This window comes from Apteryx mantelli, chromosome 8 (genome assembly GCF_036417845.1).
Source record: "Apteryx mantelli isolate bAptMan1 chromosome 8, bAptMan1.hap1, whole genome shotgun sequence".
Classification (NCBI taxonomy): domain Eukaryota; kingdom Metazoa; phylum Chordata; class Aves; order Apterygiformes; family Apterygidae; genus Apteryx; species Apteryx mantelli.
In genome coordinates this window covers 29,022,867-29,040,020 of record NC_089985.1, presented here as the reverse complement: position 1 = coordinate 29,040,020, position 17,154 = coordinate 29,022,867, and the positions used below count along the sequence as shown (strand labels likewise).

At 38.0% G+C, this 17,154-nt stretch overlaps 2 protein-coding genes across 7 annotated transcripts in view; both read left to right on the top strand.

Annotated features, from left to right (window-relative positions):
• MIGA1 (mitoguardin 1) overlaps positions 1-11,644 on the top strand; it is a 45,281-nt gene extending 33,637 nt beyond the window's left edge. For both annotated transcript variants that reach the window (XM_067301021.1, XM_067301019.1), the window contains 8 exons: positions 4,256-4,374; positions 4,552-4,624; positions 4,950-5,036; positions 5,159-5,257; positions 5,579-5,713; positions 7,106-7,159; positions 7,904-8,020; positions 8,401-11,644. In XM_067301021.1, the coding sequence (XP_067157122.1) occupies positions 4,256-4,374; positions 4,552-4,624; positions 4,950-5,036; positions 5,159-5,257; positions 5,579-5,713; positions 7,106-7,159; positions 7,904-8,020; positions 8,401-8,619 (903 nt within the window). In that variant the 3' untranslated portion in view covers positions 8,620-11,644. The remainder of the gene's footprint in view (positions 1-4,255; positions 4,375-4,551; positions 4,625-4,949; positions 5,037-5,158; positions 5,258-5,578; positions 5,714-7,105; positions 7,160-7,903; positions 8,021-8,400) is intronic.
• Positions 11,645-13,861: 2,217 nt separating this feature from the next.
• The window catches only part of NEXN (nexilin F-actin binding protein), a 28,733-nt gene continuing 25,440 nt past the window's right edge, over positions 13,862-17,154 (top strand). For 3 of the 5 annotated variants that reach the window (XM_067301018.1, XM_067301015.1, XM_067301014.1), the window contains exon 1: positions 13,862-14,031. The gene's annotated coding sequence lies outside the window, so the exon portion shown is untranslated. The remainder of the gene's footprint in view (positions 14,032-17,154) is intronic. The other 2 variants (XM_067301017.1, XM_067301016.1) reach the window with 1 other exon arrangement.

Below are 17,154 nucleotides of genomic sequence, written 5' to 3'. Positions count from 1 at the left end.
CCCAAAACATGTTTCACACTCATTTTGCTACTTGTGTGTTTAAAAAAATATTTAAGATACACATATCCAGAGAAAGCATTCATCAGCCATTATAATAGAAGATAACCAGAGTTCCTTAGAATGCGAGGAATGCTGACTGCACCAGTAAACTGACATTTTTATTAGAGGGTATTAGCAAGAATTTCTAAAAGCTCTAGCACTGCCTGCTTTTTAGGGTTACGTTCATGAAGGTGGTGTTATCTTGATAGTCAACAAGATCTTGGTGGACAGCTGAGAATTCCTTCTATTTATTAAGAAACAACTTGTGGGTGACAAACAAAGTGCTGAGTCTGTTCATTAGACCAGAGCAGTTAGGGAAGCCCAGACTTAAAAACTACTAAAAGTTCCAGAGATTTGACACATTTTACGATTATGATTTTGGCACCTCTTTAACAGCAGACACAGCGTTAAAGCTGAACTGCCCATAGAAAATTTGACCAAGAACAATCCACTGTTGCAGTCTTCAGAAGCTGATGATCACACAGTGCATAGAGATGGCAAGCTATGGCAAGTTTTGAAGATATATGTATTGTTTCAATATAATGAAGTAATGTATCCACTACAGGTCATCATAAGTACCCTGCATAGTGGTTGCCAGCCACTGCTATTTCTTGAGTCTAGAACTGGTAGAAGTTAAGCCTCACAAGATTAAACAGCTGCTTTAGAAAGTATTTAATCTTGTTCATCTCTTCTTTGTCCTCATTCCCATTTTCCTCTTCATGTAGCCACGTATGGCAGTGAGGAAACTTAGAGGTTGGTATGTCAGGTCCATCTTCACAAGCCTCTGTGTTACTCAGCTACCAGCACTTTTGGTAGCTGTGCATGGAGCATTTTTTCATGCCTAATGGTGTATTAAGAGTTTCAAAATGGCACTAGCTGTGCAAAGAAGCATTAACTACAGAAACACAAGAAAGGAATCCAGGAGCTTTTAAGAGTTTAATTTACCTATGATGACAGGATAGGGGATGCTGTGGCCCTCTAACTTCTGATAACTCCACCACCACTGTTAGGGAAACAGTTAGTCAGTGCATAGGGGTATGTAGCAGGGTGAAACCCAGCTATCTGAATGCAACGTATGCATGCCTATTCATATAAAGTAGTTATAATGAACCATCTCATTTAAAACTAAACTAATCCACCTTTTACCTCAAAGGTGACAAGTGCTTGGAGACTGTTTTGGAAGGAAAGAGATTTCTTTCAGTTCCAGCTTGAGATGTTCTTATCTAGAAAATACTACATGCTCTGCATGTTGTTAAACTTTCTGTATGATTTGTCCGTTCTTCTAATATCTGATCTCTACTATGTTAGACGTATATATGTGCTGAGAACATCTTTAACTAGTTCACTTCTAAACTAGGAAATTTATATTGGCAAGCTTTTGCCTTCTTTCTTCTCAGAAATAATGACCATTATTGAATGTTTGCACAACCATTTAAAATATATTATAATAAGGAAGCATTTGAAGAAAATCTGTTATGACTTCAAAAGTGTTAAGATGCAGCTTCAGAGCTTTTCTGGAAATCATGTTTTCTAGTTAAAGATTCTCCCCCACACCTATTTTCTTCCCTCTTCTTTATATGCTAAGAGAAGGTAGTCGTAGAGGATTTTTTTTTTCCCTCAGGGCAATTGTCTAATCCTAGTTGCACCTCTTTTTCAAATGTTATTGGTTGGGACTAACTTCAGTCTGTGATCAAGACCATCTCAGTGGCAGGATAGTTATACCGTACTTTCCTACTTAGCTGGTTGATTTAACCACTTTCTTAGAGTTCAGTAATACGCATACAGCAATAACACAACTATTTTATTTCATCTGATAGCATGAGAGGAAGCAAAAAATAAAGATCATCAAGGACCTCATCCTCAACAACTCCCTGGTGTCAGGTTCTATGTTAATCTGTAACCACAAAGGCTCTGATCAGACATCTTCCTCTGCTGAAGACATTATCTCAGGCTGGCTGGCAGCAGGTGGAGGTTATCTGCATCTAACTGTAGAAATTGTGCGAGTCCTGATTCAAAGTCAGTTTGCCTAAATATCTGAAGAAGGTGGTTTGCCTGAAGTTCCCTGGAGAAAATTGATATAATCCCTTTTACTACAGAAATGATAACCTCCAAGAAAGGGACAGCTGTTTACAAAGGGCATATCTGTTTACAACCTGTTCCTTCTCATGCTTTGCAAATGAAATAAAGTAATTTTTTTTTTTTTATGACTTCAGTAATAGCTGGATCAGGTAAGAAAAAAAATAGTATAATTCTTTGTGTTCTTTATTTTGGAAAATGTGTCTGTATCTTTCCACAGGTAACATTTCCATAACTATAATGTAGAAAAACAAATTCTGGAGGAAAAATCTTTATACTTATTATACCTGTTCTAGGTATTACCATATTTTTACACACACACACACCCAAAAAGTAAGAAATCAATATATTCCTGTTTCTTCCAGTTGGTTAAATTGTTTGTTCCTACATATTTTCATGTATATATTCAAATTAATGTATGCAGTTTCCTATACTTAATAAGAATGTAAATTTGCAGGCTGGCATTTTGAATTAACAGTCCAAAACATATTTTGATACTATGGGTAATATTGTTAAATTTTTAAAAAAATCTTTGGTCTTAATAGCTGTAAATCTATTTGAGGAAGTCAGCTTATTCTACCCTGTCCTTTCAATCAAAAAAACTGATAAACAAATATGTACTTTTAGAATAGAATTGTTTTTCAAGCTAGATGAATTCTAACAGCATACATTACTCATTTAGGTACAACATTTTATTGACCTTAAAGTTTTTTTTTTTTTTCACTTATTGTGTAATTATTGCATTGTCACTTGAGGCTCAATTCAAGAAAGCATATCTATACAGGGTGGAAAAAATTTAAAATGGAACCTGAGAATTTTATGAAAGGAAATATATGATGTGTTTCCTTACAGTAACAGGATCCTGGTATCAGTGATTCAAAATACCGGTTTGCATTCCAACAAATACATACCTTCTAACAATGTGTTACACATGTCGGAAGACCGGCTCCATGAATCTGAAATTTGTAACTAGTTCATGTTCTTGAATGTTTACATGAAATAAAACAGGCATTGTCACATGCTTACATTTGTTCCTTTAGTAGGCAAGCCTACTTGGCCAAATTATTGTTACTGTAATTTGCAACAATAATTAAAAAACAGATTTTTATTTGATTTTAATTAAAAAAATTAATATATAAGTTATGCTTAAATCTGATTGTAAATCTTTTTAAAACATAGTGTAACTATTATATAGAGAGATTTCAATTGCCATGAGATTTTTTCTGTTTTTTTTTTTTCTTTTTAAGATATTTCTAGGCTCTGTTTTTATAACATGGAAGCGCAGGTTTGTTTCCACCACACAGGACATCTACAAAAAAATTGTAAGAGAAATTCTTACAAGAGAAATAAAAGAGAAATTGTTGGAATTAATGTTCTAGTCACTTACTAAACAGAAATATGTGTTCCTCTGATTTTTTTTTGGGGGGGGGGATCATTAATAAAATGATGCAATGTTTTTAGTGAAAATAGTAACTAGCCATTGTTTTGTGGATAAAATATGATATTCTGTATACAGGGGTTCTCTGTATTTTTTATGTGCTTTAACTTCTTAATCTGTTTTTGGTTTTTTTTTCTTTGCTCTATGAGTTTATTTGAATTTATATGATAACCATTTAGACAATTAAAACTGCAGATAACAAAAACGTTTTTGGGAGCTTATAGTAAAATGCTGGATGCTCATGCTTCACACAACATGCTTTGGTAATTAGCAAGCACATTTATCAGGGAAACAACAAGAAGGGTGGGAGGATGTTACTGTTTCCAACTTCCTAAAGATTTTGATACAATCTTTCTGTACTTTGTGTCTTGAATTTTTTTTTTTTGGATAGCCTTGAGACTTTTTTTAAATGTTATTACATTAGATGTAACCAGTCAAAACCAAAACTGCATCTAATTTATTAATTGAACTTTTGAAAGTTACAGTTTCAGATTGTAAAAGTTACAAACCAATAGCCACCTTAATAGTATGGTGTTTCACTTCTGTTTGCTACTTGAGTGCAAACCCCTTGTTTTTGGGTAGGTGCAGAAAAGGATACATCTTTTACTAGAATATCAGGCCAACTTTTGCTTAATTTGTTTTATCTTTTTAAAAATTATTTTAGCAAGCTCTTTAATGAAGATTAAAAAAATTGTGTTTCAGCTTACAGAGCACAGAGAGATTCGTAATACCTATGGTCTAGATTCCCTTTGCCATTGTCCGCTGTATGAAGAAGCTATGCACTTGGCAGAAGAAGGCAAAATTTATTCCCGAGTGTTAAGGTATTGATTTATGTTTACCTGATAATTTCCAATAAAAGAAAGAAAGTTAAATATTTTACATAGAACTCCTTTCAAAAAATTACTCCTGCCAGGTATTATTTCTAAGAAAGAATTAGACTTGGTATAATTTTCTTGTGCTTCTCTTTTTAATGATTGTTAAACTTCTATTTTATATAGGACTGAAATGTTCGAATGTCTAGGAGACAGTGACTTTCTTGCTAAGCTTCATTGTATTCGACAAGCTTTTCAGGTAAATGCAGAGTTTTATGCCTTGTTAAGCCTAAGCTTCATGTCAGTGAGACTATCAATGCAATATTTGTGCAAGCATTTTTGTAATATATCATGTAATTAAATGTTTTGGTTTTGCTTTTTATTTTATAATTCTATAATGGGACAGACTTGCAAAGGAGTTTTTTGATTAGCTTTGGAATTTTTGCTCCAAAGGCTGATTGGGAACTTTCCCACTATCCTAATAGTTTATAATCAAAAAGTATACATTGAATTTGACTGAAGTAATAAAGGTCACTTAGTATAGCCTATTAATTAATGTCTCTGTTTTCTGCAAACTTTTCTAGATAGCTCTTTCAGAAACAGCTAACAGAATATTTCTTGCTGAAAGTGGAAGGAAAATTTTGTCTGCTTTAATTGTGAGAGCACGAAAGGTAAAATCCTTTTTAAACTAATATATTACTGTTTAATGGAACTTCTACTAGAATTCACTTTTTGGTGTAAGTAAACATTCTCCTATTAAGTTTGCTTGGCACTCATTGCTTTTACTTCACAGAATCCAAAGAAATTTGAAGATGTCTTTGATGAAATGATATGCTTTTTGGAACAAACAGATCACTGGGATAATACTGAAATGGAACTTGCTGCTAGAGGGGTGAGTCTTTTACCCTTTATTTAATTATGCAAACTGTTGCCTCTTAAAATAGACTTTTACAGTTCAGAATTGTGGGAAAGGCAACTATTTTATGTTTACATTGTTGATTTGGAGAAATGGCACCCACCAGAACAGTTTGGTACAAGAAAACATTTGATATTTTTCAACTTCTCCCCATCTGACAAAGTATTTTTAATATTTCATTAAAAAACAACAATGACAAATCTGCATGTTAATGTGGAGTTGGAATACCGACACATGCTGAATTCCAGTGCTGAAAGAGAAACCAAGTTATTTAGATCGTGTTCTGATTTAATACAGGTGAAAAACCTGAATTTTTATGATGTTGTTTTGGACTTCATATTAATGGATTCCTTTGAAGATTTAGAAAATCCACCGATATCTATACAGAATGTAGTAAACAACCGCTGGCTAAATTCCTCTTTTAAAGAAACAGTAAGTATTTATGCATAATTTTCATATTCATTATTGTGTAGTACATTGCAATAGGTGGAGGGTATGATAGATGTAACATTGGTGTGAGCATTCTGGTACAAAATTTCTGAATGGCTGAAACCATTCATGATGTGTGATGTGTGCTTTATTCTCTTAAAGAACAGTGTAATGAGGAGAATAATTTCATCCTTTCTATCCAATTAAGTATTGCAGCATAAAGATTATATCGTCCCAGTAACAGCATTAACTTTGAAGCAAAGAAAGTACATCTTCCTTCAGTGTAAAGTCTAATTCAGCTTCCAATATAACTGAATATGCACCTGAAGTATTCAGGTTTTTCATAATCATAATTTTAAAGCTATCAGTCTGGGCCCAAAATATTTAGGATGATTGATTATATTGGAGAAAACATTTAACTTGTCCTGCAAAAACATCGGTTTGCTCTGAAAAAGTAGAGTATTACAAGGGAAGCTTCTGTTAGCCATATCTGAGATATTAGATACAATTTATGTTCATATGCCAGAGTTTTAGCAATAAGAGACAAAAGTAGCAAGTAAATGAATGCAATACAGAGATTCAGATGTTCATAACATTTCAGGCTTTTTCATGTGTTTATACCTGTTTATTTGTCAAATAGAATTCATCCCTCTGTTACAGAAATACTGGCTACTGCCATGATTTCCTGATAGAGATACTATTGTCATTTCATCCCCTTTTATCTGTAAACCTCCAGTTTTCCTTTTATTTTTGTCTTTCAATTGAAATATTCCCTCTACAGGAAAAAAAGAAAAAGGTAACATGCATATGTTTATATCTTTTAATGTGATAAAATGGTGTTTTGTGAGTAGTAAATTATCTTACAGTATTGAAAGAACATCAGATTAGGTCAGAACTCTGTTACAAGCTATGAGGGGAAAAAAACTAGTTTTGATATCAGTATATTGTATTTCACAGGTCCATATTTGGACAAAACTACTTAGCTGAATCCAAAGCTATTGCAAGAATGTTTTTGCTGAAATGAAAAAAGACATTTGAATGTGTTCACATGCTATTTAATACCTAAAATAGTTACTGACGTCTCAGCACACATTTTGATATATAATAGACTGGTTCTGTTAAGCTTAGTAAACGTTAATTATTCAACTATAAAAAGCAGTCAAGGGTACAAAACTAAAAAATGTTGGAAAGACAGACTTCAAAATAACAAATGAACTAGGTATAAAACTAGTTATTTGTGTCAGCTGATATTTTATAGTTTTAAACTTTATATTATCAGATTGAAACATAAGAAAATACAAATCCCCAAAATATAGAAATATAGTATTCTACACTTCAGTGCTCTTGAGATTTTTTTTTTTATTATTATTATTATTATATATTTTTTACGTTTAGGCTGTGGCTTCAAGCTGTTGGTCAGTACTGAAGCAGAAAAGACAGCAAATGAAGGTAAGTTGCCTTGGAAATTATTTGGACCAAACTTACCGATCAGCTCTGAAGAATTTGAAGCTCTGCCTTGTAGCTTTGGAAAAATAAATTACAGATCAACCCTTAATTCTGTAGACATGTTAGTTAGACAAGAGTCTGCCAACTGGAGAAATATAGCTCTTGGGGCCTTAATATTTATTTCTTAGTGAAAAAAAAAAAGAAAAAAAAGAAAAAAAAAGTCTTAGCTAAAAGATTCTCAAACTGGTTTAGGTCTGATCAGCAGTGGTGAGAGACCAAGGTCGCTGATCTTTTTTCTCACCTCCTTAGATTAGGCTTCTCAACCCTGTGTCCCTGCATCATCTCTACAGCCAGATGAAAGTTCAGTCCTATCCCTTTACCTGCCTGAACTACCTGCTTCCTCACTAGCTACAGGAGCTCTAGCGCAGCCTCCCTCAGCTGTGCCTCAGACAGGAGGAACTGAATAAAACGCTGTTCTGTCATATGGGAGGTCAGAGTAGATGATTCATAATCTTTTTGGTTTTAAACCTATTAATCTTAAAAAATTTAAAGTACCACTGAAGTAAAAATCTTTTCTAAAACAATCATGACACTTGGTACAGTTGCCATATAATTTAAAGGAGTTTGGGTTACAACAGCCCTAAAATAAAAGGTCTTTTAGGTTTTCCTAAAGATTTAATTTCATATAATAAAGATTTATACTAAATTTACTGTGTAACTTTTTTTCTCCAATTTTTAAACCACTAGGTACCTGATGGATTTTTTGCACATTTCTATGCTATATGTGAACATATCAGCCCTGTTTTGGCATGGGGCTTTCTGGGCCCTAGAAACTCCCTTTATGACCTATGCTGCTTCTTCAAGGTTTGCACCTTTTTTTTTTCTTTAATTACCACTTATCTTAGTAAAACAAAACAAAATCTTCCAGATTAAAAGAAGTAAGGATCTTATTTATAAGCACACATTTGCATTTTCCTAAAATTAAGATTAACAGTAAGAAATCATGAAAATATTTATTTTCATATCAAACATGTTTTTTAGGCCTAGAACTGTTTTGTAAATTCTATTTTAGTGGATTTCTTTCTAAGCACCAAAAGAATACATAAATGGATGTTTTGGGAAAATATTATGTGTAAAAGAAAAAAGAAATAGCATTGCATACTGTTTTTTATTGTTGTTTTTGTAAGTGAATACAAGCTTCCTTTTTTTTTTTTTCTTTCTTTCTTCCCTTTTTTCTCCACTAGGATCAAGTGCTTTTCTTTCTGAAAGACATTTTTGATTTTGAAAAGGTGCGATACTCAACTATGGAGAGTTTGGCTGAAGATCTTATGCAATTACTGATCCGACGCACTGAACTTCTAATGGCCTACCTTGGAGCAGATTCGCTAAGACATGTCAGTGCTTGTGTAAGTGGTCATGGCCATGTCATGACCAGTGGGCTCGTAGAAACGAAAGTACAGTAAACTTAAAATACATGACAAATGAAATGGAGTGCACACTGACTCACTCACTCCTTCCCACCTTTCTTTCTATAACCCCAAAGCTATCGCTGCTCTTACTGAGCAAACATCTGAAAATGTACCACGTTGCTAAATATGGAAAAGGACTCAGGGAGGTTAAAAAATACATCTAGGAAAAGAACTGGTGAGCATAGTATTGTATATATCTAAATTAAATTTGCAGCTCAGCTGTCACTGTATTTATATTTAATGTATCCCAAAGCTTTTTTCTGTAATTTCTGTTTTTTCTGTAATATTTGGTAAAATTTATTTATGAAATACTGTACTTTTGCCACAGATAATTTGTGATTGAAGCTGATGGAGTTGTTTCCTTTAAAGTCTTGTACTACAAATGCTCATTACAGTGTCTTAAAGTCATTATGTGTTTAGATCTAGAAGGTGTTTCAACTGGGGCATATGCAGTCTCTGAGTTATGTGACACATGCACAATAAAGTAATTACACTCACAAAATGGAACATGTTGCCACTGCCCTGAAATTACATTTGTGTGGGTGTAAGCTGTCATTTTGTATTACAGCATAAGAGTAATGGAGTAAATAGAGGCATCATTTGGGCCGTCATGACTTTCACTATGCATTTTTTTACTTTATTCTGTTTAAAAATACCTAATAATCAGGAAAGTGTTCATTTGAGACCACTGTTTCATATATTTAAAAACTATGGTAGTTTCATCACCTAATTTAAAACTTTTCCTCTTAAGACTTTATATGGTGGGTATGAATAATGCCATTCTTGGTTCAAATGTAGCATTTAAAACTGTATCCTTAAATAAGGCTGTATGATGAGATCTGTTAATCGTGAAACAGAATCAAAGGCACAGTGGGTTATAACTGAAAGCATTTTAGTCTCACTAACTTCCATGTAGGAAGTCAGTTGCCAGTTTAAGAGGAAATTTTAAGTAATTGTGTCCATCTACATGCATGTGCAAAACTGGCTAAGGATATGGAGCCCTTAACTTTAGACAGGAGCACAGTACAGTAGCAAGGCATCAGGGAACTGCAGCAAATTTCTTTCTCTTTTTCCTGTGCTAGAGATAATAAATAAGGATGATCTATATATCATTGAATTCCCATAAACTGAAATGACATTTCATAGTTAGCTATTAGCTTTTGAACTACACTTATGTATGCTTTGCCACACAAAGCCAGCCCACAAAAATCTGTGCTATGTTAAATAAGTAATACAGAGTAATTCTAAATGTTGAGGTACTGCAGAAGCATTTTGTTACAAATCTAGCATGTGGAAACAAACTTGAATTAGATATATTTCAACTTTTGTTGCAAAAACCCCAAATGATATTTGAAAAGGAGGGCCTGTGTAATTCCACAGACTTTAGTGAAGTCACTGTTTCACTCCTTTTGTCTTGCTCATTTGATAAATGTAAAAAACTGTGAAAATGTGTCATATGACTTGTGTGAAATGCCAATTGATTATGGCTTATAAAGAAGCAAGTATACTTCTATATGTAATAAAATAGAAATTCTAAATGCTGCTGTTGACCTATTTCCACCATTCAGGCTGCTGAAATTGGCACTATGCTATATTTTTTTCTTAACAGAGTCTCTCTTCAATACCAGAATGTGAAGATATTTTCACTCTTCTCACTTAGCTTATCTCCTTAATCCTACAGCTCAAAAATATACACATTGCAGGAGCTTTTTGCAAGTCTGTGAATGAAATTATAGGGAACAATAAGATGTTTCATTAGATTTCAGAATCAGTAAGAGTAGCTGGAAATAAAAGTAACAGAGTAAACAGCATATTCCACAGCAAAGGTACTACCTGAAAGGCTGTAAAGTGTCAAAGGAAACTGTCTACCATGATTTGTCTTATTTAATAAAATGATACTAAGAAAATCACCCCTTACATTCATCATGGAAAACAGGGTTTTTTTGTTTTTTTGTTTGTTTTTTAACAGAAGCAAAGGACTATTTAAATGTTTTCATGACTCTTTGTTTTAATTATAGTAGGCAATATTTCCACATTATTCATAAAAAGTGCTCAAAGAAAGTGCAACCCAAACATTATTCGATGGTCTTACCATATAAGAGTATAAATGTAGAATTTCCAAATACTTTAATAGTTTGGTCTTCTGTCAAAAGTGAAATGTGTTCCTTTAGATCATGATTGTTTCCATGACAGTCAAAAGGCCATAGAATCACAGCAAAAATCAGATTCATGTACTTCCCATCCAAAATGCTGTGAGATGTCCCCAATATGTTTCATTGAGACTTTGGCTTTTGTGAATTTGTGATTTTTTTTGTGAATTTGTGAATGTGAATTTCCAAAACATTTAAGGAAGAAAGAGAGAGAAAGAGAAACGTGCAGGAATGTGTGGGTAGACTCTTGAATTATTCTGGGTCTTTTTTGACCTTTTCCTGAAAAGTGTTCATAAACTGTAATATTCTGTCAATCCTAACTCAAAAACAGAATTGTAAATTTAAATGGAAGATAGTTGATTCCTTGCAACCCAGCACGTGTATAAAGAATATTGATAACCAACCACCTAGCTGAATGATTTCAAAAGTCTACCATCTCTGAAAACAGGAATGCCAGATTTGCACAAAAGCAATGATAGTATGATGTAACTGTACTTTAGTAGTTATAACATATTTCATAAAGTAAAAATTTGGTTTATAACTTTTGAAATAAACAGTTTTGAGTGCCACTTTCCATGCTAATAAGAGCAAGCTAAATTTAAAAGCCATCTTCTTCTGCCATAACTGTACTCCTAAGATCAGAAATGTTGAATGGTGCAAGGATTAAATATTTATATCATTTGTAATTTAGCTGTAATAATAATATTACTTTTAATGTGTTCTTAATTACTATTATACTTTTGTAGTCTTTGGTTTTTATCAAACTAAACATGTCAAATCAAGTGCTAGAGTAAGCATATTTGTGAACTTTCTATTGCCTAAATGAACTGCAGTTGTGTAAATTAAATAAAATAATTCAATGAAATGAATATGGAAGAAAAGTAGTTAACTTATTCTGAGTTGTGTAAGGCATTTCTTTTAATGAGAGGAAAAAAAAAAAACGGAACAACCATTGCAACTTTTCCACTGACATCCGTCTCATTGTATTTCAGCCTAAAATAATTGGCAGTACAGACTGGGTGATTTATGAAAGAGAAATCCAACTGCAGTAAATGGAAACATTTACTTGTTCTTTTTCTATTTAATTTTTTTTTTTTTTACTAATATAATTGTAATCGATACCTGAAAGTATTCTGGAATCTTTTTTACCCTATATTGATTGTATTAGCATCTGGGTCAGTCTGATGCTTATCTACATGTATCTAAAAATTGAATTTCCACAGTTCTTGATATCTAATGTAAAATTACTTCATATGGAAACAGCTTTGATACCATACTTTCTTTGATACTTAGAATTGGAATTTACTTCCCAAAATCAAACAAAAAACTATTACAAAATTAATTATATAAAAGGAATGGAAGCAGCTTTTGAGGTGTGCAGTTTAAACTGATTTATTGGACCTGCTTAACTCTACTTCCATTAAACACTCCACAGCATTGATAAATTTTCAACACATAGGGCAGTAATCCAACAAAAGCCAAATACTGATGTATATAGTCTCGAAGTCAAAAAGTGATTCAGACACCTAATAAATGAAGAAAATCATGACTTAGGGAGGACAATATGGCTTGCAACCATGAGGCAGACAAGGTAGGTTTAAGTAGTGTGACAAAGGTAGTGTTTGGCCAGCTGGTGAGATCCCTGCCTATCATACCAATCGGAATGGTTTAATTGCACTCATCTGTTTATGTCAAGCTGTTGTCTCTTTCTTAGGTTTTTAGAAGCAGAGAGGTCTGTTTCTTTGCAAGCCATACCACTATGGTGAGCTCCAGTCCTGGAATAGGACTTTTCCTTTGTGGGGTAATATAAACAATGAAATGCAGAATGTAAGTTATAAAAGGAGAGTGGATGATTTTCACTGCTATGGAAGAGCAATGCACCTATGATTTGTTCTGTCCAAATTTATGCTTCAGTTGTAGGTGATCACCCTCCCAAAATTGTTTTACTGAGAGTTGAAAGCACTACCATAAAACTTGTGCCTTTACTTCAGAAATACAAGTACAGCTATTTGAGTGTGGCACTGGAAGAAAGTTCCTGTTCTCCCCTTTAAAAACAATCACATTTGTGTTTTAACTTTGCTGTCTGTTGCTAAGACTTGAAAAGCCTATGGTCATGTGATTATTGTCCTAATATTTATATATTCAGCTCAAAGTTGGGCTCCAGTGTGGCAGGTACAAGTAAGATAGGAAGAATGAAGTTTTGCACTGGAGACCTTGCAGTTAAAAATGTAAGGAAACTGTCATCTTTAAGGAGAAAAGAAGGAATGTATCAGAAATAATAAAATTCTGTTTCTGCCTCCGTTTTGTAAAGTTTTCAGAGAAAGACACTGCTTTAAACTAACGATGATTCTATTAGATAGATCTGGCATTAAGTAGATTCCTCTCCACTCCATCAGCTAACTGTCACATTACTATTATTAGTTGTTTGCTTTCCATGTGCTTCATGCTATAAAACGACCTAGGACTTGACCACCGTAGCTATAAAAGCTCCCCACTTGCAGGGCATGAACCAGCAACTGCGGATCGCTCTCTGAACGACCCGCTGTTCTTGCAGACTGTAATTCAGAGACTGGAGTTAAGAGGAACGGCTTGCTAAAGGCGCAATTAGTTGTAAGTATGTTGTGATTATTCGCCGCTGGGGCGACGGGAGCTCGGCCATTACCTGAGGCGTGAAAAAGCCGGGGTGCTGCCGCCTCAGCCACAGCCGGGTCGAGAGCGGGCAGCGGAGGCACCGCGGGCTGGAGCCGGTGCGGGGTGGCGGAGCCGGGGGCGTCCCGGCCCGCGGGGCCCTGTTTCCCCCTGCCGACACCGCCCGCAGTGTCCTCTCCCGGCGCTCGCCCCGGTACCTTGCAGCGGCAACGGCGCGGTCAGGAATGCGCTAGCTGAGACCACCCGCCTCCCCGGTTATTTATAGCTCCGTGGCGCCTCCAGCCCCAAATAAGCCAGTTGGCCGGGGCGGCTGCCGCAGGGGGGGACTCGCGGCGCGGCCGGGCTGCGCCCCCCGCCGCGGCGAAGGGCCGGGGCCGGGCGCGCGGCGGCGGGGCCGCGGCCGAGGCGGGACAGCTGCCGCCGGCGCGGGGCTCGCCTGGAATGCGGGCGCCGGCCGCGCGCCGCGACTTTTATGGAAACTTGGAGCGCCGGAGCCGGCGGCCGCAGCCAAGGGGCGCTCAGCAGCCGCGCCGCGCTCCAGCCGCCAGCCCTCGCACCCGCCCGCCGGGAGCGCACCGAGCCGCAGCGGCGGGGCAGGCGCGCCCAGGTAAGAGCGGCTCCGCCAGCCCCGAGGCGCCGGGAGGGGGAGAGGGGCTGGGGCCCGCTCTTCTGCCCCGTGCTGCCCCGCTCCTCTTAGCGCTCCAGGGCCCGGGCTGGCTCCCCGGCCCGCCGCCCCGGGCGCCCCCTCAGCCAGCCCCGCGCCGGCCGCGGCGCCTCCTTCCGCCGCCTCGCAGCCCGGCCGCGGGGGAGCCTGCTGCGCCCTGCTGCCTGGGCCGCCTGCCCCTCCGGCCGCCCCCTCCCAGCGCCTGCGGCTGCTGCGCGCCCGGGCGGGGGCCGCCGGCCCCTGCGGGAGGGCAGAGCGGCGAGGGCACCGCTGGAGAAAGTCGGGGGTGGGCGCCCGGCTGGCTGCAACTTCCCTTCTCGCTCCCGAGTTGCGGCGTGTCGGGAAAGGAGCCCTGCGCTGCGCCGCGCCGCTCTGCTCCGCGGGGTGACGCGCGGCGGCGGCCGTTGGCGGGGCGCGGTCCGAGAGGGGCCCCTGCCCCCACCCCCAACGGCCGTCGCCCCCAACGGCCGTTCCCCCCTCGCGTTCCGCGTGGCACCCGGCGGCGCAGAGCCAGCGCCCCCGCGCCCCTGGGGTGTCCGGCTGTGCTGGGCTTAAAGCCTTCTAAAAAGGAGTAACGGGAAGTCATTAGCGCGGCTGGCCGTTCGTGGCAAGTGAAGAAACGGGAAGGCTTGGCTGGAAGCGCAATGAGTTCAGTTAAAAAATGCGCACGGACTGCAGTGTTTCGGGTTTCCCCGAGCTCCCCTCAGAGCGGGGCACGGCGTGGGCTGACGTGGTGGCTCCTGGCGTGGAGCGGGGCGACGGGCTCCGGCGTCGCCGGGAGCAGATAGCGTTACGCCTGCCTGCTACCAGGCTAATCCGGGCACGTGTGACGCGGTGGCTAATTTTAAAGGGAATCTTTGCAGATAGGACTTGTGTTCACCAGGAGATCCCGTTGGATTTATAACTTTCGCTTGTCCTTGCGGAAAGTTGCCCAAGGAAAACGCAAAGTCAAAGCAACAGTTACGCAACTTTGATATTGGCATAACAGACAGTGTTTTCAGAGAGATGTGCAATGTGGTATCCATTGTAAGCCTGTCTCTCAATAACGTTATGTCTAATAAAATTATTTGGAAGTCCTTTCTGTTCTTAAACCACATGTTTCTGTTTTCGTACAAGGAGAAATTCAGTTTTGTCCATATGGTCTTCAGTAACAGCGACATATTAAGAGTCCATTTTATATGTTCTGCTGCTTCCTAAAATGATCCCTGTAGGAGAGCGTGATTTATACTCGGAACAGAATGTTGGGTTTCCAAGACAGTTTCACAAAGCTTTTTTTTTTTTTCCAAGTTTGTTTTAGGTAAATAAGAGTTTCTGCTAATACAATAAACATCTGCAAAAAAAACATGTTCAGTGAAATGTATTAGTATTTTGAAAATTAGCCAGCAAGTAGCTGCTGGAAAACTTAGTGCTCTTAAACTTAGATCTCAATTCTTAAGGGATCTTAGATCTCTTAGGAAAATGTCCAATGAAATGAAGTTGTTAGACAAAAATTAGTCTTGTAAGAGGGCCAAGTGTATTAAGCAATATACAGAAGCATGAGACTACATCTAGTATGTGTAGAAAGCACACAATCCAGTGAAATACAAGAACTGGGTAGACAGTTTTAAGACATGTGCCTAAGAAATACTTTCTCTAGCTACATTTGATATTTCAAATGAGCATTTTCCTCAGTGAAAGAAGCCAGACAATCTGTAATTTACAGGACTTGAATACTCAGTTTTGAAACTCTGTCTTAACAGGGAACAGTGCCATTTCCAAGCTAACTGAAAACTGGATGGAGGGAAACTGAGGTGAAAGTTAATGACTGTAGAAAAGTACTTTGCAAAGTAATAGGAGCTACCCCTCGCTGGGCTTTGAAGGCAGCCATATCCACTCTGCTGAAGGCTATCATGCACTATCTGGCTTTTACTGGCATCAAGGCAACCAACTAAGTAATGTGGCCAAATGGAAAGAGCAGCAGCAGCAGTTTATCTCCAGGAAGGCTGGAGACCTCTCCTTGCAGCACAAGCGTGGCACAGACAACAGAGATCGTCCTGCTCTGTCTGGAGTCAGCCTGGAGGGTTTCGGAGAAGTAGCACTTAGCAGATAGGCCGTGTCCCATCTAAGAAGGGCAGAAGCAAATTGCAGTAGTATTGCATGTTCGGTATTTTATCCTACATTTCAGTACCTTAACCTCTGAAGTCCTGTCAGTGAAGTCAGCAAGAGTCAAGCTCAAATCACACTGTGTCTCTTCAGCTGTTGTGAGGGAGGGATTATGATGTGAGGGCAGGATACACTGATTTTTCACTTGGAGAACTGGGTTCACAGTTTACTGCCACCAGTGATTAGGATCATCTGGTGTCTTAGAACATGAAATCATAGGCCAGAAAATCTCAGCAGGCCTTTCCCATAACAGACCTGTCTGTAAGTCCCCACTATATTTGTTCTGGAGCATATGTACTCCGTAACAGTACCTGAAGAGAGTAAGGAACTAAGAGGCAGAGAAGGATTATCTTATTTTCTAACACAGCAGTTAAACTGCATGGCAGTGTCACATTAAGAGTATTTATGGACATATAAATAGACACAGACAAAATACTTCATAATAAATACATCATTGTAAATAACATATCTGCAAAGGCTATTCTACTGCAACATGAGGCTTTTAATGTCAAAGTGCAATACACTCAAAGACTGAGAAGAAGATTCTCTATGAAGTTGAATTGTCTGGACCAATTGTTGGTAAGCATTCTAGTCTTTAATAATAAAAAAAAATTATGAATGGAATACAACTGAACAGAAATAGTTTTCTATTTTGTGTTATACAAAATGTAATGTTTAGACAGCTGGTGTTAGTGCTCGTAACTCACTGGCTTTAGTGGAACTAACAGTTTATGCCAGTTCAATATCTTCCCCTGTGCGTGATAATTTTAGTATCTGCTCTAGTATCTGTAGTTTAGTACAACAACTACTGGTAACGTCATACCAGACAAGTTACAGTAAGGACATACATGATGAACTACACTCCCCTCCCCCTTCTCTTTGCAGTTCTATTTAATATTTCTTTAAATATTTTACCATTGTGAA